Source organism: Uloborus diversus, chromosome 1, assembly GCF_026930045.1.
Source record: "Uloborus diversus isolate 005 chromosome 1, Udiv.v.3.1, whole genome shotgun sequence".
Taxonomy (NCBI): domain Eukaryota; kingdom Metazoa; phylum Arthropoda; class Arachnida; order Araneae; family Uloboridae; genus Uloborus; species Uloborus diversus.
Genome location: NC_072731.1, coordinates 40696750 through 40723539, shown reverse-complemented (window position 1 = coordinate 40723539; position 26790 = coordinate 40696750). Strand labels below are relative to the sequence as shown.

Here is a 26790-nt window from a genome sequence, read left to right as displayed (position 1 = left end):
TCAGTATGTTGTTTGATGATAGGGAGCACATTCGGGAGTTAGCATTACGAAGAATAAAAAAAACTAGAGAGGCTGAAAGTAGCACTAAACGCAGAATATTTAAAACACCAAAAATTAACTTCTCTGCTAAAGATTATACGGAAATAATTGTCTGGCAAGAGTGTCAGGTTACAGCACCACCGGTTCTTCGACATATTTCTAACGAGAACCTTCAAATTATGGCAAAAGATAATAGCTTGGAAATCGTTGACTTTCCTTGCCACTCACAATCTGTGGAAAGATGCGCTAAACTAATAACACAGGCTTCACAAAGTGTTACTAACGCTACTTCTAGAGATGGCTTCGTTAGAACCAGGTTGCAATCTCGCGCAGAAATGCCAAATTTTGGACACAAAAATAAGTTTAAATTCTAAACTTTTGTCATTATTTATAAACTGTAGTTTGTTTATTTTGTTTTCTTGTGCTTTGTTTCATTAGTTTCTTAAATAAAATGCTTTCTAAACTTTATTTTTGTATTTTTTAAATCATATCGTTTAGGTCTGTCAAAAACGTAAAATATGCAAAACTTCAAAGAGCGGTAGAGCCCTCAAGACGACACGCAATTCCATTTTTTTTACCGTTTTCGTGATCTGTGAAAAAGTTCGCAAATTTTGACACCTCTTGTGATAGTGTAGCTCAATTTTTTTTCTCATATATGGACGGGACACCCTACTAACTATTCAGGCTCCAACACCATCAACGGTTAGCATCGATGTGAAGCTAACTGCAACATCAATTTCAGATCTACCACGTATTAGTGCAATACCAAGCTACGTTCGAGATTTCACGTGCTGAAAAAAAGGTCTGCTGATATGATGATTGTGCAATACAATTGCACTGTAAAAACATGAGACATCACTTTCAAAATGAATTTTACGGAAAGAAAACTCAATGAATGTATCAGTTAATCATTAAAAAAATATTTTGCAACATTATACTTTCAGAAACAAAACGAAGTTGCTAATATCTGCAAATAAATAAACCACGAACTCATGTGCTAAAAACGTTTGATTTTCCAACAAATGTCACATGTGTGTTATACTGCAACAAATTAAAAAGAAAAAAAAGTCTTTGCATATCACTAGTTTTTTTGACGAACGTGCTTTGTGAGTAGCCTACACACTTACACTTTATAATGTAATACGTAATAAATATACACTATGTTTAAACTTTAAAAAAATGAGTTTATTAATGCTTTCAAATTTCCTTAAAACCTTCTGTTTCAAATAAGAGTACTCATGTTTTCAAATAACGTGCTGATTTATTTACTACTCAAAAATGAGTACATGACTCGGTTCATACTAAATTTTGAAATCAATTCTTACTTAAAAACATGTTCAAATGCCTCAAAAATGAGCACATATTGTTTCATTACTGAGTAAGTGCGAGGTTTCAAAACTGAGCATTTGATTGCCTGAAATTTGAAAATCACATCGTCGGAGCCACATCATCTCTGCGATATGCTCAAATTTCAGTACTTTTTAGTTGTTTTTGGATCTGTTGTTTTTAAAGCGTATTTACAGAAATAGAAGAAAATTCAGAGATAAAGATTTCAGTATTTGCAAATCGAAGATGAAGAGATTCAAATAATTATCTTGGAAAACTAAGAAGTATAAAAAAAGAGAGAAAAAAACTTGTCTTGAAAAATCTATATGCAAAACCTTACATCATTGTTCTTGTTCAATTTCTGCTGCACTCAAGCATTTTTCAAATAACAGTAAAGCAAATTACTATTCATAAAGTAGAAAATACAAAAGAAAACAATCATAAACATAAAATATTTTTTTTTACATAAATAATCAAAAAATAAGCAAAATGTGCATTCAAAAACATCTCCCACATTAAAATATTTCACCCAGCCTATATAGTTAGAAAAAAATCTAATTAAAATAAAGACAGAAATCCCTCAAAAATGTTCCTTTTTCACTTTGTTTTCGTATTAAAACTGAGTATATGCAGTGAAGACGAAATGACTTTTCCTAAATCCGCAAGCAAACATATTCAAAAAACCAACTCTATACCGAAATGATCAAAAATTCCAACATCCAGAGTAATGTTCATTACTATTTACATTTTGAAATACTTATTGTGCAAACTAATTTTTCTTCCGAGTCTGCCACATAATATGTATTCGTTGAAGCGTATTCTTTATTCCAGAAATGGAAATGTATGATTATTTAATTTTCTTGGAGTTTCTCCAGAAGACATCCAGTGAATCAATATTTCGTCGTATTTGCATTGTTAAATTACATCAAGTTTTCTTCAGTGCTTCCTTTTATGATTACATTTGGGTTGAAATAATTTTAAGGTTCTTGTTTCATGGAGAAATTCTTCTACCAATTCTGCTTTATATAAAATTTATCAAGCAAAAGAAACGTGACTTATTTTTTAGAAAAAAAGATTTTTCAAGCTAAAAAAAATATTGTATTTTTTTTTAGTTAAATAACGATATTGTTAAAGCAGTAAAATATTTTTACATGTACTCATTTGAAATGTTTTTTATACAGTTAATACTTTTTCCAATATGAATATTATTCAGTTCCAATGCTAAAGATCTAGTTTTACTAAGATAAAATTAAATAATGCACTGCTTGATGTCATATAGAACAATGTAGTATGTGTGGGCGGTACAAAAAAGTAACATTTTGTGAGGAACGTTATACAATTAGGAATTTTCAGCATGAATTGCATTTTGCTCAAAATGATTCACAATCGGTTCTAAAATATCATTTTCTAATCATTTTAAAGGATTTTTTGCTGATCTGGAAAACAAAGCTTTTGCTTAGACAACACATTACGTTACATTATCAAATAAATTTGGGAAAAAATGAAAATGTTTCTTTATTTTTATCTGAACTGAAATATTTAAAATAACATATGTTTTTCTTCAATGGGTGTTATCCGCATAGAATCCGAAAAAAAACTTTAAATTTAAAGGATTCATTAACATGCTAGTTTTGTATTTTTTCCTCTTTAAGTTATTTTCTAAGATAAGGAATCGCAGAAGTTCTAATTTAAGTAATTGCATAATACTGTAGACACATATTGTCCATTTTAAGGCAAATATGAATTGTCACCCATTGTTTGTCTTACAAGCCCCTGATCTAAAATCATTAAAGACGGCTTAATGCATCTTCACGCGAAAGACGAAAGAAAAAAGAATAGGTCAAAACTAAAGAAAGTAATTAAACAAGCATCCAAAAATTAAAACGTGGAAAATTGAATTTTGATATTGCAAAAATGTATCAGTTGGTCGGTCTGCCTCCCCCCTCCCTTTTTTAAAAATAAATTGAATGTAATTCCAAATAATATAACGGATAATTGTTTTTAAATTTAAATTTTGTATCTTCAATTTGAATCTTATGAAGTTGTATGCTTAAAAGTTTAACTTAAACATCTCCAGGCAGGAAGGTAGGTCCTTAACGGTTAATATAGTTTTGTAAAACCTAACTTTTATGCAAGAACCAGGTAGCTAAAGACTAGAGATGTAAAATTTCTGGAAATTTTGATGTGGTGGAAAAAAATCGGTTTTTTGCCTCGTTTTTTCGGGAAAAATTGAAAAAGTTGATTTTTTAATGAATGAAATGGGTATGGCTAGTATTTTGAAAAGAGAAAAATGTATCTAAATTTTGAAAACATGAATTCGTTTCGCAAAAAAAATCTTACTCAATTTTTTAATGAAACACATTTAAAGTTCACGTACATGGTAGGCTATTATTGATATTTTCTACTAGTAGCGTTTACCAGGGCTGCTAGTACTATTTCTTTGCTCCAATACAAAGGAGAGGTTCCCTTATCATTTGTACTACTTATATCCATTGTGTTTTAATTTGGCATTAACATCAATCTTCTTCTCGCTGCCTCAAATGGTTATAAATGCATAAATCTACAGGTATGTTTATACATTCTGTAAAAATACAAAGGAATCAAAAATGTATAATCCTATTAAACTAATATCCTATCAAATATGTTTAACAACAATTACTTAGCTGAAATTACGAAAATGTATTTTTTAAGTATGTACTTCCATAAAATACGAATAAATAGCAATTATTTCTAATTTATGAAATATTTAATGAAGCACAACTTCCCAAAAGAACTTTTGCTCACCAAATGCCTCGAATTCATCCTTTATATTGAAATAACGGAGATACATCCAAGCTCTGCATTAACCGTTTACCCGCCAATGTTCCAAAAATGGAACAGCGTATTTAAGTGAAAATTTTCCCAAGAAATAACGTTAAAATAAACAAGTTTTTTTTAACACAGTTTAGTCTTATTTCAAAGTATTTTTTGATTTTCTGCTTGATTGTTTATATGTTTTCAATTATTTATTGCGATTTTTCAAAGATGAGTGTTTTTTTAGCTTTTTGCAACGTTTTCTTATAAAATTTACCAAAAATTGGTTTTTTCAGAAAATGTGATGATATTTATTATAGTTGTGAAAAATACTTCAATGTATGATTTTAAAATGCTTGTAGAAATGTACAATGATATTTCCGAAAGGTGTACCCCTTCAAAATAGCATGTTCCAATTTTGGAACATTGGCGCTTTTAGGGAGTCAAATTTCCAAGAAGTAAATCGTTCGACTTCCAAGGGGAAATTTCATTTTTCGTAATATATGTTTCTTTTTTTTTTCTCATTTTGAATGTACTCTGATGTAGATGTTGGCAAAACCAAGTAAGTTTATATTTTGAAAGGATATGACGTTTTGTTAGCAAAGAAAATAATAACAGTCTTCTGTTTGACGGACTATATGGCTCCGAATCCACACCTGCTCGGACAGCTGCATTGTCACGTAATAATAAAAAATAATATTAGTGAGAGTTTTATTCTTCATACTTTAAATGCAGTTCAATAATTCGCTAGCTTTGTTTTCGGGCGAAACGAAATTCTGTTTGACATATACCAACTGTTCATAAATGTTAAAAAATGTCTACAAGATTTCTTACTGTAGAACAAGCTGTGGCTTATTTAGAGACATTGTCAGATTCGGATTTGTCAGATGTAGATATATGCCAATTACCCCCTGATGAACTAGGCAATATCACTGAGGAAGAATAGATGTTGACAGAGATGAAATCCTACAATTTTTTGGTTTGTTGCTATGAGTGGGTACCATTCTGTTCCTTCTGAAGATATGTATTGGAGCAGTGCAGAAGATACATCTGTGCCAATTGTACTAACAGTTATGCCTCAAAATCGTTTTCGAAAAATAAAAAACAACTTTCATTTGATGGACAACCATGAATTAAAACAAAATGACAAACTAAGAAAAGTTTTCCTTATTTACGAAGAATTGTGTAAAAAGCCTCAACAATTTGGTGTATTTCATGAAAAATTAAGCATAGATGAATCTATGGTTCCCTACTACGGTCGGCATTCATGTAAAATGTTTATTAGATGAAAACCAATAAGATTCGGCTTCAAAATTTGGATGCTGTGCTCTTCAAGTGGATACCCACATTCCATGGAGATTTATTCAGGCAAAAAAGAAGGATCCCCTGATGTGCAATTAGGATCCAGAGTTGTAAATGATCTATTATCAGTTTTGACTGACACGTCTAAGCATGAAGTATACTTTGATAACTTTTTTACATCATATGACTTAATTTCTCAGCTATCAAAAAAAAAAGTGTACGAGCAACAGGAACAATTCGTGAAAACCGAACTGGCCATTGTCCACGGAAATCCAAAAAAGCCCTTTCTAAAGAAGATCGCGGAAATTTTGACTATCGATCTGATGGATCAGTGTACATGTGCAGCTGGAGAGATAATGCAGTGGTTACAGTAGATCTAATTGTTATACACATGAGCCACTTTCATCTGTAAAATGTTACTCAAATGCGCAGAAATGCAAGATAGATGTGCCACAACCTCATCTTATCAAGAGAAACAATGAAGGAATGGGGGGTATGGACGTCTTTGATATACTTTTAGGGAGCTACAGACCTCATTTGAGGAGTAAAAAATGGTGGAGGAATCTTTTTAGTAATGCGCTGAATATTTCAGTTGTAGCTAGTTGGTTACTTCATTGTGATTTACAAGAAGTCAAGATGAAGCATTTAGAGTTCCGAAGAGAAATAACAACTCACCTCCTAAGAAGAAAAGTACGAGTGGAAAGTCCTCTAGGGCCTCGTTGTCATTTACATAAACGGTCAAGAATGTCTGACGGACATTATATTGTATCTGCATCCCAAGGACGTTGCGCAGTGTGCAAAAAAATACGACTAAGAAATGTTTCCATTGCGACAAACGACTTCACCAGCAATGCTTCCTTTCATATGATGGGCATTAGATATTTCAGTATTGGATTTTCTGAATTCTGATATGTACACAAATGCAATTTAAAATATTATTTTTTCCGCAATAAAGTATGCTAAGCTAAAAACCGCATTCAAAACCTCTTAGTTTAAAAAAAATTCTCTGAAAAAAAAACTTCATGCAAAACGCCAATGTTCCAAAAATGGAACACACTGAAAATCATAGTAAAAATTTTTTTTCTGGAAATTTTATTTTATTTCTGTATTTACTAGACACAAATAGACATAATTTCAAAAAATTACTCAAATTTGATCATCCGTCAATAGTTCGGCGGTTAAACGGTTAAGAATCTTTTGGAATGTAAACAAAATTCCTGTGTATAACAACGCTGTTTGCGTGGCTGTGTGATTGTTAGTAGAAACTTTTCTGATACCCGCGGCAAGAAGCTAACAAATCATATTTCAGAATAGATTCCGAGCATAGTGAGAAATATTATTACGACTGAATATTTTTCAAATTTATTCAACTGAAATTTTGATTAGATGGCTACGAAAAGTTTGCGCTTTGGTAATTTCTAGAATAATTCGGAATGATTTTCACGCATGTTAAGCATTTTAAAATGTGCTGAACTTTTAAATATAATCTTTAAGAGGGTCATTAAATATTAATTTCTAGTCACATATTAAAAATGCGTTTTTGATATACTTTCAGAGTATTTTTCAGAAAATACGGCAAGTTTAAAGATGGAAACGACAGAATTAATAATGTCGTGCGTTAATTATAAAAAATGAGGCGGGTAACAAATTATTTTTTACCATCTACTGAATTTCAATATTTTAAGCATTACAAACTTAGAATTGCGTTACAAGAAACTTGTAAGTTTTAAAATTTATTTTTTTACAGAAAATAAGTTTTTTTTTTTACTAACAGCAATCACAATTGTAATGGAAAGTTTTAATTAACGCTGAATGCGATCTATAAAAATAAAGTCATGTCTTATGTGTTGTGTTTTATCTTATTATTCAGCAAGTTGCAAAATATGTGATATTTTTGTATTGCTCCATGAGTACTAAGTAGTTATGATATAGATATCGATCACATTCAGTGCTATGGCAAGAATATCACCTATTGATTTTACAACAAGAGAAAAGTACGGCAATGAAACCTTAGAATAGAATCGTGCAATTGATGAAAGTCCCCACACTCCGTCTGAACATGAACAGGTAAAGGGAACTTAAATGACACAGCGCATCACATATCCAACTCATGGAACTTTTTTCCCTCACACGTCTAGCCTATCATAGACTATGTATCGATGGATTCAAAACTTAAACAGGAGTAGCAGAAGTTTTTGTTTACTTTACAGGAAACCACTAATCAGAGAACTCGAGAAAAATACTGTAATTTCAAAATAGTATTTTTCAAGCAGAACTTAATGCGCTTTTAAAGGCTACTGATTTTTTTTATGTCATTGCACTCCGACGAGACCCAGATCTTTTCTTACAATCTATCTTACTAACAAACCTTGACAGATCCATTCCAGCGGAGCTCAGCAGCTACCCAAATTCAGCAATTACGCATTACATTATTTTGCTTTACTGGATTGATGTACATTCTTGGGAAAGAACAACCGTTATACTAGCAAAGGCAGCAGTCAATGACTTTCTCCATTAATCAACTATGAGTCTTTCTTTTATAAATTCGAATCTTCTTCATAATATTTGCATCCAAACCTAAGCAAGTCGGCAATTTCGTAGAAAAAAGCCAAAAAATGATCACAGGTTTTTTGAATTTTCCCAACAGTTCCTCTCTCTCCACGTGTTAAACGTCGTTTTTAAACTGTTTTTATATTTAGCCATGACTCTTTTCCTGAATACATAAATTGTTTCTCATTTTTAGACTCCTTTCTCTGCTCTTGTGGACAAAGTTTCCCCGCAGTACTTCCTCTATCACTGTTCTCTGACTCCAAATTTTCATATTCACTGGAATGATTCTCTTTCAAGTTTTCAAAACATTTCATCTGTACTCCCCCATTGCAGGAACTCATGAACATGCTTTCTTCGTTTATCTCAAGAAGGTTATATGTTCATGGGCACAGGATCTCGTCCATTGAATTCTACTCTTTTGTTTTCTTTCTCTGCTCTTGTGGAGAAATAGCCTCCCCGCAGTACTTCCTCTATCACAGTTGTCTGATTCCATATTTTCATATTTACTGGACTGATTCTCTTTCAAGTTTTCAAAACATTTCATCTGTCTTGTTACTCCCCCATTGCAGGAACTCAAGAACACACTTTCTTCCTTTATCTCAAGAAGGTTATATGTTCATGGGCACAGGATCTCGTCCATTGAATTCTACTCTTTTGTTTTCTTTCTCTGCTTTTGTGGAGAAATAGCCTCCCCGCAGTACTTCCTCCATCAGTGTTCTCTGACTCCATATTTTCATATTCACTGGAATGATTCTCTTTCAAGTTTTCAAAACATTTCTTCTGCCTTGTTACTTCCCCATTGCAGGAACTCGTGAACACGCTTTCTTCGTTTGTCTCAAGTAGGTTATATGTTCATGGGCATAGGATCTCGTCCATTGAGTTCTACTCTTTTCTTTCTTCCCAGTGTTTCCTTCGTTTAGTGTTTTATTCTTAGTGTATTTTGCCCGGGTATCTTACACTCATTTATTATAAAAAACAAGTTCATTTAGGTAAACACTTGTTTTTTTTTCTTTCTTTCTTTTTTTTATGAACACCAATCATTACTGTTATAACAATTTGTATTTTTGTTGTCAAATTAATTTAAATATATTTATAGATTTTTCTTCTTAAAACTTAGTCAACAGGAACATTTTAAGCAAATATAATGTTTTACCACTGTAAAGTTTTCTTTAGCCACCCGCTGTAACAAACACTTAAATAAGTAGAACTGAGGCTGATTCGTCATTTGGGGCCTTACTTAAACCAGCAAACCACAACTGCGGTACTTAAGGGGCCTTGTGGTGCAATGTGATGTAATACATCCAAATAAACTTGAATATGCTGTTGCAAAATGGAAGGCACATTCAGAGATACAGTTCCAAAATCTTGCAATGCGTAAATACTCCAGTTAAAAACAATTTCTTTTATAATTATTCGAAATAAAAAATATATTTCTTCAAAACAGTTCTTTATTTTAATATTTTCTTGAAATTATGCAACATTTAAACTGTAAAACATTCAATACGAAAGTATTATAAAATATTCTACAACTTGCATTACGCACCATGTTCTTTTTTTAAGGAATTTATCCACGCTTTAAAGTCAAAGACAGAAAAATAATCAAAATTATTTTATGCTAGTAGAAAAAGCAAACGGTTCCAAACTGTTTTCCTTTCGGCTCGAAAGAAATACTCATTGAATCCAGTAAATAGCTAAAACAACTAAAAGATTGTCATGTGCTATGTCCAACTGCCTTTAAAGATACATTCCTCAGCTTAAGCATGAAGTACATCCCAGGAGTATCTTACACAAAATCGTATTCTAAGCCAGCAACGTTCGAAGATGATTCTTTTATGTGTCATTAAGCAGCATTTTCTAATCCCAAGCCCTTATCTTTTCCGTAGGTGAGGATTCTGTCTCTATAGTACGTGGTTGTTTTAAGGTATTAGTTGGGCTCTTTTGAACTCGGTATATTGCAGTTTTGGACAATACATTCTACGTAGTCGTAGTTTCTTTTTTTTTTTTTTTTTTTATAAATGTACTTTCTGCGACGCCCGGCCTTGCGTGGTCTACCTCCAAAATTAAATGTATGTCAAGTGACGCATGTTTAACGGTAGAGGGGAAAAAAGGATAATCTTCTGAATGGTTTTATTCACTCTAATTTAAAAATAGATTGCGCAAACGATAATTTTCTGACATGAAAATGCTGTTCCATATTAGGCTTAAAAATGCTTTTAACTTTTTTTCGGTGATTTTACAGCCTTAGCTTCTTTTTGAAATTCGAAGTAATTCCATCATTTTCAGGGGTATTTTTCGCCGGCTTTTGAATCTTGCTAAATTTGAACTAACCGGATAATTATTTCGGGTACAAAGAGCCATTTAATGCCATTTTTGGGCTTTAAAATTAAATTTCGTATGGTTCGGTTCTTTTTTGGCGTTCAAAAACTGCCACACGTTCCTTCTCGGGTGCCCAAGTACCACCCTGCCAAATTTGGTTCAGATCTGACGAAGGATTTGTATAAGGGACACACATATATATATTCTTTGTTTTATTTATATAAATATAATTTTAAAAATGTATAAAAATTGAAAAATATGTACAGGGTGACCAGCGAATTAGCCCTGATTTCAAAATTAAATATCTGAACAACAAAGATCGATAGAATTATGGGGTAAACTATACGTTTATTAGCAAAACTGTAAAAATGGTGCACAATAGTTTTGCAAATTTAGTTACGAAAATTGCCAACAGATGACGATCTGCGATGAAAACTCTTTCTGTGAAAGGAGTCAGAAAAAACCCTAATAAAGTTTAGCAGTGTTTGAAATCAGAATGCAATTTTTTCAAAGTGTTCACCATACGAAGCAATAACGTGGCATAAATGAACAATAAAATTTGACATGACGTCTTGCAATGTCTCAACGGAAATTGAATCACATGCAACACCAATCAACAATTCAAGCGTATCTTGAGTAGCGAGATCGTTTCCACATAAACTAGCTTTCAATGCGTCCCACAGAAAGAAGTCACTAGGAGTCAGATCGGGAGAACATGAAGGTCAATCTATTCCGGTGTCAGTAAAACCAGTCCATACCTAGTCAATCCTCCAACGCTGTTGATTGCTGACAAATTGATTAAAAATGTAACGAAACGCTCAGTAGAACGTTGAATCGGTTTTGAAAGCTGTGACATGTTGCCATAGGACGGTGCTGTAATCAGTAGAATTCCAGTACAAAAATCACATGTTCTTCATTGGAATACATTATTTGACTTCCTTTCTAGCCTATTTTCACTGTCCAACAGTCGTACTGATCGCGCTCGAATCACATTAGAAAGGTTATTGATAGATCATTGTGCTTACAGCGCCATCTGTTAACGATTTTCATAACTAAATTTTCTAACCTTTTGTGCAGAATTCTTACGGTTGTGCTAATAAACGTACAGTTTACCGAATAATTCTATCGATCTTTGTTATAGAGATATTAAATTTTGAAATCAGGGCTTATTCGGTTATCACCCTGTACATTGGTAATGTTTTATTATTATTTTTTTATTTGAATGCAAAATCTATTTTTTTTACTAGCATAAAGTTATATGTATCACAAAAATGAAAAATCAATCATAAAATGAATTTTTTTTCAAGCCTTTGAAAAGACAAAAATTTAAGGAATTCGATTGCAAATTTAAATGTTAATCACAGCTATTCCTGAGCATTTTAAGGAAACAATTTATATTTTTAACTTCTCCATTGCTATTGTAATATGGTTTTTGACTCAATTGGAATAAAGTGAAATAACTTCTTCTTGCAATGTTCAGTTATTTCACTTAAGAAACATTAATTATTAAGCCATTAAGAATGAATTATTACTGTGGTTCAAAGTAATCCTGGCACTTTGCGTAGCTCTGAGCTAAACGCGAAAGATGTTGAAAAATTTTACAGTAAATCCGGGAGTTGAGCCTTTTTTTCTTTTTTTTTTTAAATTTGTGACTTTATAATGACTTTTATGCATGAAATGTATTTTACGCACAAAAAATAAATTAAATCATTCTGGGTTATTTAATGGTTGTCATACAACTTATATACTGCAAAAAAAGGTAAAAATACAGGGTGCCTTGAAAAAGAATAACTGTTTTAAAAAAATTATAACAGGAGAACGGTTTATGATAAAAAACAAATTCTTGCAGAAAATTCATGTGGTGGGCTCTAAATTATTTCCCTCAGAGTTCCAAATTTTAGTTCAAAAATGTTCCAATAGATGGCGCTGCACAGAGTAGTCGGTATGTCAAAAAAGAAAAATAGAAATTCACCGTTTTTTTTCTCCAAAAACGACATGGGATTACAGCCGACGACTGTTTGAAAATATTGTTTTTTGTTATTTCGTTCATTATTTTCGCAAAAATTATAATGTAATTCTCTATATTTGTTTTGTTTTACGGCATTACTATCTGCAGCGCCATCTATTGAAAAAATCTTCAACTAATATTTAGAACTCAGGCTGGAAAAATTTAAGACCCACCACTTGAATTTTCTGCAAGAGTTTGTTTTTATCATAAACCGTTCTCCTGTTAAAAAATTTAAAAACAGGCAGTCTTTTTCAGGACACCCTGTAGTTTATACATTTTTTTAAAGAATTTGTTCCTAATTCAAAACCTTTTAGCCCATAACTTACATTGCGGCGCACAACCCGTATATTCAGAGTAAGACGCCACAGCTTTGCGGGATTTATGCCGGCCCTGGTCCACGAACATAAGTAAATAATGAAACCTGAAGTATTATTTACTAAATGAAAATAGAAAAAAACTCATTGCTTGCAATGTTGTGAACCGTATAATGCTTGGACATTCATTTATACATAATGATCAGTAGTGGGATCTTAACCTGATTGAAAACTGAATTCATCTTTCTTTTTTTCTTATTTTTATACAATTTTAGAAGTGTTTCTCTAAATTTGATTTTTTTGAATTTGTAATAGTGGCTACAAAAACCACTGTTTTCATTATTATGCGTTTTGCTATAACCTGGCTAAGATTCGAAATGATATTCAACTTATGTTCTTATTAGGTGACTGACGACGGTTTTATATTGCTAATTCCAGGTTTTGTATGCTGTAAATTGATTTTAGATATGCTGCTTAGTACTGAACTTGTAGAACTGCTCCCATACGTTGTGCTTTTGTACTAGCACTTAACTTTTCCTCAGTTTAAAAACAAATAATCTTAAAGATCGTTTTCTTTAAGAAGCTTTATAACACTTGTTAAACCCATAAAACCTACTGCAGTAACATAAAAGTCATTAACATATTAAATGGTTCGAAAAAGTTCAGTGTTAGCAATAGCGGTACCTCATAAAGGGAAACTGCATCATGTATAATGAAACGCGGTGCAGCATGTATCCCTAATGTTACGGTTTAAACGCCGCGCACTATATATTTTTAGCCTTGTAAAGGAGAATGCCGTATTAAATACTTACTGTATAAAATACTTACACTTAGTTTTGACTTCAGAATTACGCAGGGTTACGGTATTTCCAGAGAAAAAACTATTTTAGAGTTAGGTGTTTAAAGTTTTGGTCGGAAAATTATGCACTTACCTCAAAATTAGGATTTTACTGCTAAAAGTAATTATCGAGTGGAACTCACGCTGTACACTGGTTATGGAAATATCACTTATCTCCTATACTGTGCGTTTGACAAATTTTTATGAATAATTATAAGAACTACAGTTGGTGCGGCATATATCCCGAGAGCGATAAAAAGCCATGATTTACCTAATATTTAATTAAAAGATCATAAATAAATAATTTCTTAACAATTCAAAACCCGTTTTCTTTCTGTAACATTGCAAGCGTTTTATAAATTATCATATTCTATAAAATACAGCAATTAGGGAGAGTAAAAAGAAAATGAGAAAATCATCAATACTTAGAAGTTTGATTAATTTTATTTTTTATGTAAGAAATAAAACTCAAAAAAAAAAAAAAAAAACTTTCAGTTATTAAACTATAAATTGCTCCACTCTTAACCATATTGTGTTGTTAAAGTATATTTTTAAATAGGGGATATCATTAAAATGTAACATTTAATGTTAATAGTTAATTGCCTCAAAGTTATGTGCCGCAATACGGATTTATTTATCCAAGGATGAGTTTACGAGCAAGATTTACTAGTATTGCGGAAATTGTGCGCATTAAGTTCGTGATTCTAAAACAATATTTCGTTCTGTTGCTTTTTTTCAAATGCAGTAAAAAAAATTACGTTTCGAGAAGCACATGCGAAGACAACTAAATTTAGTTTGTGCACAAAATGTATGCATAGTCAGTAACAAACAAAACTAAACGTTTTGTAATAACATAAAACATTGTTAAATCAACCTGTTAAAGAAACTGAGAAATTAAAAATTATAAGTGAAACAAAGATCCTGATAACTGGATGTATAATTAGTTACTTTAAAACACTATTAGATTTTCAATAACTTAAAATCGGTATTCCAAAGTGTATTCCAAATCGCAACTTTTGATTTGTTGTACTGATAACATTTTCGTAAACTTTCTTTTTGAAATTCAGATTTGAAAGCTGATGCAATATCCTTCCAAGCTGAGTTTAGTATCTGTGATTCTACTTTTCTATAAGTGGAATATATTTAAAAAATATATATAAGGGGCTTAATTTTGAAGGGGATGGTCCAAATATATCATGATTGAAAGAGCATTTAAGTTGCTGCTATGGTCCTGATTATTACAACTGTTACCTTTCCAGAATAGAAAGTAGTACTAGCAGTTGATGTAAAGTAAACTCTTAAATACAGGTCTGCTTCTGATGATTGACATTGAAGTATTACATAAATACAAACTGGTGCATAAAAACGCAATGACATCTCTTTAACATTATTTAAGTTCTTGTGCAAAGTTAGCTTTTACACAGTAAAAACAACATCTGCAGCAAAAACATATCGCAATATTCCTTATGTACTTTGATTACAAATAATATCTTTTAAACTAATGAAAAAACAAAATTGAATATAGTTAATCGTCTGAAAATCGTTAAAAAAAACATGTTATAAGATTGACTAATTTGGAAAAGATATAACATAAAAAATGTGAAACGTAACATATTTTACTGATTAATTAACTCTTTCGGTCGCCTGAGCAAATATATTAAACTAAACACTATTCTTATTCCAAAATTACCGTTTTTAAAACTAAAGTGCAATTATTAATGAAAACGTTTCTTTAAATACGAAAGCCGAAACTCTCATTTCTTTTATAATTCACAGAGGGAAAACAAATGTAACCATAATACAAGACTCCCACTGGCGGTTGTAATAGTCCTCTCTAAAATAACTGCGGAGGATTTGAATGTAAGCGGAACCATTTCAATAATGGCAGTATGTTCAACCGTTACCTCTTTTTAGAAACCCTCCAGCCATTATACTTTCTTAGTTTACCTTGTAATTAGAAAATACGGACTTGTAGCTTGATTATGCCATCTTATTAGGCGATAAATCAGGGTAGTGTTACGAATTGTTTCAGGCATTTTTTTTTTTTACTGCTAAGCCAGCTAGCTGCAGAAATAAAAATGCTGACAGCTGAGAGTGGCAAAAATCCACCCTCCTAAAACTAAATGAGGCAATTTTTTAGGGCTTTGTCTGCCGAAGTAATAGCATGGGCATTAATTTTGCTTTTGGTTTATGTAATTGCTGACCACTAATTGCGGCTTCTAATACTCCTCGTCTAAAATAATTTAGGGGGGTAATTAAAGGCAGACGGAAAAATCTTTCCGGGATTTGAAAGATGATTATGCCAAGGAGCTTAAATATTAGTTGTTTCTTCATTATAAATTGTTTGATTTAAGGTAATTCTATAGAATGACGAAAAAAAAGAGAGGGAAAAAAAGTATGGCAATTGCAATGTATTTCTTTCTTTTAAAAAGCACACCACTATGTAAATGTTTAAATACATTTTCTTTTCAGCCTGAATAAAGGAGAAACATAAATGATAGCGCATGTTTACTAAAAATGCATTAATGTCAATTTTTGATTTTAATCCCGGCTTATATGCATACAGATTTTTTTTTTCTGATGAATTATGAAAACCACGCTTCCCAAATCTGACAACAAAAATTGCAACCATTACAATTTTTTTTTTTAAGTAAGTGCTAAAAAAGGTTTTCAAGTGCAAAAATTCTTTAGGACTAAAAATTCAAGTTTAAAAAAAAGGCTAATATATTTTTTAAAATTAGGGTTCAAAAAGTGTACCTACAAATAAAACTTCTAAATTACAAAACTAAACTAAGTACCATTCTGTAATGTCTTTTTATTTCTTATACTCTAAAACTAGATCAGTTTCGTCATCGTTTCTATACAGTGTATTGTTTAATGTATGCTTGATATTGTTTTAATCTTTCATAATTTTTGCTTTTCCCTGCTTCTTTCATAACTACGCCCCCAATACGATAAACCTTTTTTTTATTTCGACAAGAAACTGTACTTACATCTCAATTAGTGATTTAAATTTTTACTTATGTATTTTAAAATGTTTACGTCCCAATTAAATTTGAACAAATGTTGTTATATTCGTCATAATGGTTAAACTATGCACTGATCGACATTGCCCGTGTTTTTCTATTATAGGTGTCTTGGATCCGTAGGAAAGATTTCCATGTGCTCACTGTTGGGTTAGATATCTACACGAGTGACGATCGCTTCCAAGCCCTCCACGCCCACAACTCCAACGATTGGACATTGCAGATTAAATTTGCCCAGTTAAGAGATGAAGGTCCCTACGAATGCCAAGTCAGTTCTGACCCCAAAATCAGCTTCTTTGTTAACCTCACAGTGCTTGGTAAGAAAAAAAAACCATAAATCAATATTTCTTTTGAAAAAAAATAGAAATACGTGTGCTTTGCTTCAAATATATATTGATATTTACGTTTCTCATTAAAATATGAGCTCAACTACACAACTGTTATATGGTTTTATTGTTTGAACGATTTAAACTTGATGCGTCTTTGATTTTCTGGACTTATCATGAAAAATTTTAGACGCAAGTCCTTAGTAATTACTATTTACAAACAATATTAATTTTTCAAATATTAATTCGCATTATAAGTAGTTTCGATTAGTTATTTTAACACTTCAATTTTTTTTAATTATATTTCAGACAGTGAAATCATAAATCCTAAAGTACTTTACTGCCCCTGGTAGGATTTAAACTTGATGCGTGTTTGTATTTCCTGACTTATCGTGAAAAGATTTAGACAAAAGCCTATAATTCGTACTGATTACAAACAATATTATTTTATATTCAAGCGTATTACATGTAGTTTTCACCAACTATTTTAACAAACCGACATTTTTTTTCTTAAATTCTACTTTAGACAGTGACATCATAAAATTAAAAAAAAAAAAAAAAAAAAAACAATACTCCAGGGGTTAGGTAACTGACTTCCTTTTACTTGCCTATTACAATATAAATCTTACGTTATGAAGTAAAAAATCCATGAGCTTCTTTACTGCCTTTGTACGAGTATATATGTGAAGCTTTTACTTTGAATTTTTTAATTAACCGAATTGTTATAAGTTCTAATAATGACTCGGAACGCTCGAAAAAAAAAATCCTCAAGTAAACATCATTTTGTTTAAACGTAGACATACTACATTTTTATCATTTAAACCATCATCTTAGGCTTCATAATGAAAACTTTTGTCGGTCATAACTGTTTTTTCTTTAAACTTAGCTTTCTTTTGTTATCATAATCATTTCTCCGGAAGACACCCTCTTCACTTCAGCTTATATCCCTGTTTTTATCCTTTCGGATGTCGTTTTCATGCAGCTTCAACAATTCAATTTTTTTCCACTGAGAGTGTTATTTTTTGTATGTGGCCAAACGATAACTTAGTTCATTAATCAACCAAGACGCGTTGTCAAAGCACTAGGTGAAACTTTTTTCTTTGGACAAGTAAGCGCTACCCCATTTTTTTTTTTTTTTTTTTACCCTCGTACTTATATATCCATTATTCCTTGGTTCCAAACTTCATTAAGGGCGTAATTTGAGTTGTATTTTTTCTTGGGTTAATTTTCCTTTTCTTCCTCTGGTAGATTTTTTGCTGAAATGATGTAGGAAAAACAATGGTCTTATTTTAAATCTTAATTAAGCAAAGGCCGTAATTTTTTCCAAAGTTCTATGGGGAAGATAGATAACTTTTTAATTGTTCTTATAGGATTATTATCGTGTACTGAAATAATGAAATTGCTTAGAACGAACTTTCAGCTAATGACATTTTTTAGAGTCTTGTCATTTTAATTGGATTAGTTCGATGTTTTTATGCCGTAGATTCTTAAACATAAAGCCTAGCTTATTAAACATAATAAGCAAACATAAATTGTTATGACTTTCTTTTGTATTATATAAATTTGTTTATTTGAAAAAAAAATCGTGGCCTTCGTTTTTAACATAGGGGCTGTCTCATAACTCGCATGAAAAACAATCTTACTATTTTATCAAATATAATGAAGCACTAATTATTAAGTTCAAATCATGTGTGTTTTAAACGCTATTACGTGCTGTATTTTATTTTGTAAATATTGACATTTAGCTTGCTACTAAAAATACTTTCAAGTTCGCATTTAAGGGCATTTCTGATTTGCAAACATTACTTGATAATCGTTCTATTGATATTGAATACTGTATAAGTGTTTATTTTGCATGCCATTTTTTTCAATTGTATTGTTTTTCATTGTAACAATAAATATTGCCACCATACTTCATCGAAAATTTTTGCTTGATAATAAACTCTGCAATAGTTATACAAATTCGCTCAAGTGCTCATGGGATACATTGATGACATGAAAGCGTATTTTAGAAGTAGAAGGTTTCTAACGAGAGTCAAAATTTCTAAAGCATTCCATTTGGATACTCAACGCGTAAAAAATGCATTTGTAGCTTTTCCGTTAATGAATACAAATATAGTAAATTAAATTTTTTAGTAAAATAATATAAGAGTGTTTCATTAGTCATAAAAAATAACGTCATAAGCTCAAGACGTGCTTTGCACTAAAAAAGTAGTTATCATTATTTTTTTTCGCTTGGTAAAAAGTAATTTTTTTGACTAAAAAACGCCCTTCAAATAGTGTTTAAAAATTTTATGCTTTATTATAAATAATGATTATGATTTGCGAGTTGGGATTAGATTTTGTTTAAAATGGGAAATAAGAAATAGGGAAATGTGGTGCAAAGTGAAATAGTTAAGATAACTTACTTTTTTGACAATGAAAAAGTAGGAAATCTGTTCTGAAAATTTAGGTACATAAAAGAATGAACAATATATTTTGTAATAAAACTTGCAATGAATCATTATTTTTTATCTTTGGCAATGGTCTAAAAAAATGGTCTAAAATTTTCACTTCTTTCTTTCCCGGGACAAAGTGAAAAATAAAGTATTTTTCTGATAAAATATTTTTATTCGCATATAAAATATATTTTTGATCAAATAAATTAATAAATAAATGAATGAAGGAAAAATTAAATGGGCACTGAAACAATAATTGAGTAAATCAATCAATAAACAAGTAAAAAATGAATCAGTTAATGAAATAGTGAATGAGTGAATAAATGAGGAACTTATTAAATGAAGGAATGTAAATGAAAGAATTAACAAACGAATACGGTAAAAGATTGAATAAGTAATTGAAATAAATTATTTCACTTTGTCCCATCCGCTTTGCCCCGCATGCACTTGACTAACTGTAACATACATTTTAAATAAAAAAAAAGCTTAATGTTTAACAAATAAATATTGCACTGAATATTGGTAGGTCTTAACGATTATTTAAAATGTAAATAACAAGAACTTTATCATTTAATAATAACAAAATAATTTTTACTTACAACACAACATGCAAGTATAAGCATCCATTTTTGAAAATTGCTTATATTATTATATTCTTTGATTTTCAGGTGTTTTTTTTCTTAACTGAAATGTACTACATGTGTTCAGTCTACATGTGTTCGTATATAGTTAAAATATTACTAGGTAGATGGCGCTAAATGCGGAGTAACTATTTCATTATTTCACTTTGCTCCGCAGTTCTCTATGCTGCTTTTGAGCGCAAGTGTAGCTAACAGTATTGGACATTTCGTTAAAAACTCTTTTCTTTTTTTTACTAACCGGGAAAAAGTTACTAAACACCTTTTTTTTTTTCACATTTGTAAAATCATTATAATTTAAAGAATAATTTATAAACCACGTAAGTAAATTCTTTACTTTCCTCGCTTTATATTCTAATAAAAGAAAGCTTGTAAACATTTGCATCTTTCTTTAAACATATTGGAAATAAAATGCCATTGAAGTAAATCTTCGCTGTAATAAATGTGCAAATTTTGTTATCTTAAGAAAAGCCGAAATTTAGAATTTACTTTTCTTTTCAAATCTCATTTAATCCACATTCAAGCAAAACGTGATAGGGAGATTTAAACTGAAGAAATCATAAAACACGTAAATTCAAGCCTATCTCATAAAGTAAATGAAACTAAGAAAGGTAGTAAGAAGAGCAAAGTTAAGTTAAGGTATTAAACCTTAAATCTCTTTGAAGATAAGTTCTAGAATGTAACAACAAATGTTTCCCTTCATGATGGGGGAAATCAGGAGCAGTATTAACTTTATTTAAATCCTCTTCACAGTGAAAATGTTCGGAATTTCCAGTTTTAGGAAAAAAGAAACAGATTACTGGGAAAATATTTCAGAACACGATTGTGCAAAAAGAAAATTTTTCTGCAGTTTTTACAGCCTATTATATATTCATCCATCAGTAGAGTTTCTGAATATTTTTATTTGTAGTAAGGGATATGTTCGTTCATCCAAATAACAAAATAATCAGACGCCACCTGCGCAAAATAAAAGGATATTCCTCCGTGCCCTAGTAATAGCGTCTGTTTTTTTTTTTTTTTTAGGACTCGACTCATTAAAGAAGAATTTTCACTATTGGAAATCGGAAACTGCACACTTACCCGGCTCACATAAACCAAATTAAACTCAACCAGAGAAAAAAGAACAAAGATATATATGTTAAATTATGAAATTTTTAAACTATCTTGATTCCATTCGATTCATTTGTCTGAACATTTACATAAAAAAGGTTAATAAATTTAACGGATTTCGTACACAAAACGAAAAGTTAAGTTAGTGTTTTAAATATAAAAAAAAATGCCTCGGTAGTAATTTTAACTTGAATAAACACGAAAAAAAGCGTAAAAATTAGAGTAAATTAAGTAAAATTATTTTATATTAGTTAACTTGCTGTTGAAGCAAAAGTATAGTGTTTTTGATGTCTGACGTATGCTTTTAGGTGAGTTTCAGTTTTTTTTCTTTGAAATAGATCCAACTTTTCAAGGGAGAAAATAATCTGAACTCGTCTAAAAAACATTTGAAAGAAAAAAACACTCTTTTGAAAAAAAATCCAAATGCCTGCAAATATGAGGTCTGAAGTTTATTTCGATTGATATGTCTGCTACAATCATTACAGCAACTTTTGTTTGTAAAATATACATATTGGACTTCAGAGAGAGTTTCGGGATCTCCCGCTGGTAAGAGAGGCGCGAGTCTCTAATAAATAATTCAACTCGTAAGGTTATTGGTGTTTTCATAACCGACCGAATTTTTACATTTTGATAATAATTTGAGAATAATCTTTTAAAATTGACTAGGTATCCGTAATTTTCTATTCAGGCTTCGAACAGTTTTTGAATCAACATATTGTAAGATAGAAGTAAATTTAAAAAGAAAATCCACGTTGTTTGCCAAAGACATTCTCTTAAACAAATTAAACAAAAATCTGTAAACACTTCAAAGTAGAAACTATTTAAACATTGGAGTAATGTTTTTACTCCATTGTTTGTTATTTCAACTCCACTTCTGTTACTCCAAATGAAATTTGAAATAAATTTTGTAGCTTACTTCAAAACACTTAGAACAGCCATTTTAGGAACACAAAATTCTTAGAATAATCCATTAAATAGATATGATTACAACATTATTTACATCCATTTAGATGTCACTAAAATGGTTAACATTGTTAGAAATCGATAAATATTTTCTCTTTTCGTCATTAAACTAAAAGAGGCTTCTTAAATTATGTATTATGCGTATGCATTAAGAACATGCAGGATATAATTTTGAATTATTGGGAATTGCTAAATCTGACGCTTCAAAATTTTGAAGCAAAGCGTTTTTCACTTCGTCAATTAAGCATTATTAAGCATTTCCTAAAATCCGTTAAAACTACGTTGCACCAAGTGCGTGCATTAAGTTTGGCAAAGAATCGCAATTGAGCTTCTGGAAAAGTAAAGTTTAAATTTATCGTCATGGTATTCTGATAAAAAATAGGAATGATAATTAATGCGTTAAAATGTATGAAAAAGAATTTAATTTTAAAAGCAGCTGATTAATGGCTTAATATAAAATTTTTCGGTTTTATTTTCTTATAAAGCTCACACACTGATAAAAATGTTAATATTTTATCTTCTTATTGTTATTGCTTAATCTGTATAGGCAAACGCACACACACACACACACACACACACACACACGCACAATTATATGTACTGTTTCCAAAATCAGCCAAATAAAAATTAAGAAGGCACATCGAAACACCTTGTGCTAATGCCAGTTTAATCTTAAATTCAAAGCACAAGTATACTCGGCTTGATCTAAGAATGTAACAATATAACATTGAGAGAAAAAAACAAAGAGGCTTAATGAGTTACATAACATAATTAAACGATTGAAACAAAACAAAACGAAGTAGAAAATTGGAATTTACAGCAATTATTTTTTTTTAGCAAGGTTTAGTAATTGAATAAAATTCATATTCATTGCCAAATTTAGTCTTCAACTTAAAATGAAAATTCGAATAATACTAAAGAATAAATGCGCACAGTTTTTTTTTTTCAAAAATAATTGTCGTGTGGTTGACCGTAACTACTTTTCGTTAAAGAATTTGGTTTTTATTCATTACCGTAGTAAAAAAAGTGTTACTTTTAGAATAAATAATAATAAATTATGATTATTATTATGGCCATTTTAATGTTAACGAATTAAATATTTAAAGAAAAATTGCGAGTTTTCTCAAATTATGTTTCAGAGTAGTTGTTGCAACAAACAAACCGAAATCGGAATTGAAAAAAAAAAAAAAAAAAAAAAAAAACCCTGACATATTTTGAATTAAAATATTTTGCAGAGTAAAAAATGATAAACTTATGCCTAAGACATTATGACTTTTCTGTACTTTAGTCTAGATGTCATCTTAAATAAACTTTGCGGAATATTTTTAACACATTGCAATTGTATTACATTCAAAAAATAATGCATATGACTTAATGTAGCAAGAAATACTTGCAAAATATTTAAGGTTTCATTTCTGTGGTTAGAATATTTTTTCTAAAACAACTTCATCTTGTGTTTATATCATGATAAAGACACGCATTTAGTACTACGTTACATTAAAAGACTTTTTTAGAAATTTTGCTGTAATGCTGAATCATTTAGGTATTTCTTTGTGCAACATCAGTAGTCGTGAAAAGATTTTTAATTACTAGCTAATAATGAATTAAATAAACGTCTTGAAATGTAATTACTGGCGTTAATTAGACATTAACGCACGTTTCTAATGATAGACTTGTCATAATTGTCACTTAAATAACGCTTGCACTCATGAAGAAGCTTACTGCCCAGCTTTCCGAGTCGTTTTTCCTCGAAGAAAAACAACTGAGCATCACTTTCCAATTTTCCGGGCTACTTCTTGCAATTAGGCAACCGTTAATGCAAAGAAGTAACAAACAAGTTAAAGGAGAGTAGCAAAGCATGGAAGAAAAAAGACGGTTTTCCGTAACCGTGACCTTAATTACCCGGGGAAGGAATTGTTTTCCAAATAAAGAGTGTTTGTTTAGCGTGTAATTATTTACAGTCCAGTGACGAGGCATGACGTTTGTTTCAACTTTCTTGTCAGGCTACGTTAAACTGTAACAAAACATGACATTCATAAGCTTGGCATCAAAAAAAAGATGCGTACTTTAGTAATGTGCATTATGTATTTTTACAAATTTCTTTTTTTTTCAAACTTTTGTCCATACGCTTATACTTTAAATTATTTTTCCCTTAAAATTTAATTTTTCTTTTCTAACCCGGTCATTTTTAAGCCAACATATAACAGAGCATATTTGAAATTTTAGTGTCAAATAAAACAGCGAGTCATGGAGATAGTTAACATTTCTGTTTTTATTTTGAAGGATGAAAACATGAGTAGAAAAAAAAATGTGTGAATTTTAAATTACGGCAATATGATTTATCTGAAAAGGGAAAAAAACATTTTAATGGTTATTGAGTAAGAGGTTGTTTAATGAACTTAATTTCGTAAGGATACATTTCATTTTTAAAAAAATCTTTTTACTTCCTTTAACATAATAAAGGTAGAACTGCATTCGCAAAAAATATTTTTTACCCAAGTGTCAGCTTTTATTTCCATTTACACCCTCGGAAAAATTTTGAGTATTTTGGCCCGACCGCACGTACATATGTGGGTCATTCGTCAAAAAGTAATTTTTCTGTCACACGCATTTTACTGTAAAAACTTTAAGGAACAATTCATTTAACAATGCTTTTTAATTTCATCAAAAACAGATCTTTTTAAACCTGCCAGCAATTTTTTACTAACACTTTTTATTTTAATATACTTTTCGTTCACAACATGTGAATTATCACCTCCGTGGCAGGTCACACGCATGGTATGACTGTTTATGTTGCTTACAAACTTGTTTAATTAAAAGCATATACTTATTTATTTATTATTTCTTTCAAAAGTTCTCAAATAATAATTGTTTAAGTATTTTTTTTAATTTTTAAATATTGGGTTTTAGTTTGTTTTAGTGTTATTGGGAATCATGTCTAATTCTAACCTTCGTTACCTAAACACAAAATGCCATTTCTCATTAACACATTAATGTTTAATTTTCCATAATACAAGGGATTTCCTCTTGTTTATTTTCAGCCATAAGGAAGTTGTGAGATTTTTGAGAAAAACAAGAAGATAGATTTTGTTTAAAATACTAAGTGAGGTTATTATGAATTCTCACCTTTGTGAACTTGAATTTCAGGAATGTAAATTAATTTTAAAAAAAAACAGTTCTTTCATTGAAAACCGTGGGAAAAAATGACTTGAGAAGTCTTAGTAAACTAAACCTCGATTTAATTACTGATTGTTTAAAATAAAAATACCTCCACTTTCTGTCTTAGAGATATTTCTTTTTAATATTTTAGAGAAAAATATTTAGCAAAAAAAAAAAAAAAAAACAGGAGAAAAAAGGGCAACAATCTCAAAGGAGAAAAATGAATAAAACTGTTCAATATCTTGAGATTTAGGGCTAAAGAAATGGTACTTCTTTAAATCCAAGTTTTCAAAAAGAAAAATTAATAATAGTCTTTGTTTTCCGAAGTTATCTGGCGCAGCTTAGCAGAACGGCTATGCTTTAGAAGTTCTTTTTGAAAATTTGAAAAAAAAAAAATGTTTTATATATTTCACCTGTTTTTCTTCAAAACACGTGGATTCTTGTTTTTGTGTTTCGGAAATGTTGAATAAATTTCAGAAACTACTAAGATTGACATTTTTACAAGATTGTTTCTTGTTATATTGCGTGTATTGTAAAAATACTACGTACACTTTTTTTTACGTTAACTCCAAGAAGTTAAGTGTAAACTGAAAAAATACAATCCTTAGTACTTAATGATGTAACGCGAAATTGTAGCAACAGTATTTCACGTGTAATATTAAGTTTAGTGTGATATCTGTACTTTGAAAAACTCAAAAAAAAAAAAAAAAGAACATACGATAGTTAGAAATTTAGCTTTTTTTTTTTTTTTTTGCACATTTCCTTTTGCAACACAATCTTTCCAGTGTAAAAAGTCAGCAATTCGTTCTATACATTTTCTTTTTAGTCTATCAGCTAGACCGAGAAATAGCGTCATTTCTGCGATAAAACTGGGTGAGATGTCAAGATCTTCAGTTTTTTGCGTAGATTACGAATATGTTAAGGCGGAAATCGAAATCATCAATTTATGAAGCTTCGGCTTTTTGTCAAATAGAGGGACTTTTACCAGCAAAAATCCAAATGAAAGTTAATCAGTCTTTAATTATATACTGGGAACTCCATTTTCTGCTCGATTCACTCGCTAACCCCCGTTTGCTGCCTCCGGTGGTGACACAATGCCGCCTGCAGCGGAAAGCAATTTCTAGCGAAAAATACTGACTTGTTGCATTTAATAAATGCAACAAGTTAGTCAGCAATTAATTACATACTGAGGTCTCCACCCTTTGATCGGTTCGCTAACTCCTGTTCACCACCTACGGTGGCTCAACGGCGCCTGCAGCGAGTGGTTAATTTCTAGAAAAAAAAACTGAATTGTTGCATTTCATAAATAAAAAAGGGAAAACATTTTTTAAAAGTTATTAAAAAAAGTATGCTATATGACTTTTTAACTAGACTTGGGGTAAACCTAACCTGGTAGCATTGTAAAGCCTACGCTGATCCTAATCTCAATATTATGAAACTGCCAGGTTAGGTTTGCCCGAACTATACTTATGTTGAGTTTTAAAATGTGCAATGTTAAAGAAGAAAAGTATTTAAAATCCTCTTACTTTAAATTGAATTGAAAATCGCTGTTGTCGTCATTCCCAGTCTCTTTACAATATCCAGTATTTATAAAGTCGTGACTATCTGCATCAAGCTCTTAGTTGTCACATAAGCAGTTGTAGA

At 30.7% G+C, this 26790-nt stretch overlaps 1 protein-coding gene across 1 annotated transcript in view; it reads left to right on the top strand.

Moving 5' to 3' along the window:
• The first annotated feature begins 15367 nt into the window (after nt 1-15367).
• The window catches only part of LOC129234378 (neurotrimin-like), an 86462-nt gene continuing 75039 nt past the window's right edge, over nt 15368-26790 (top strand). The window contains exons 1-2 of the mRNA XM_054868372.1: nt 15368-15373; nt 16619-16829. Of these exons, the coding sequence (XP_054724347.1) occupies nt 15368-15373; nt 16619-16829 (217 nt within the window). The remainder of the gene's footprint in view (nt 15374-16618; nt 16830-26790) is intronic.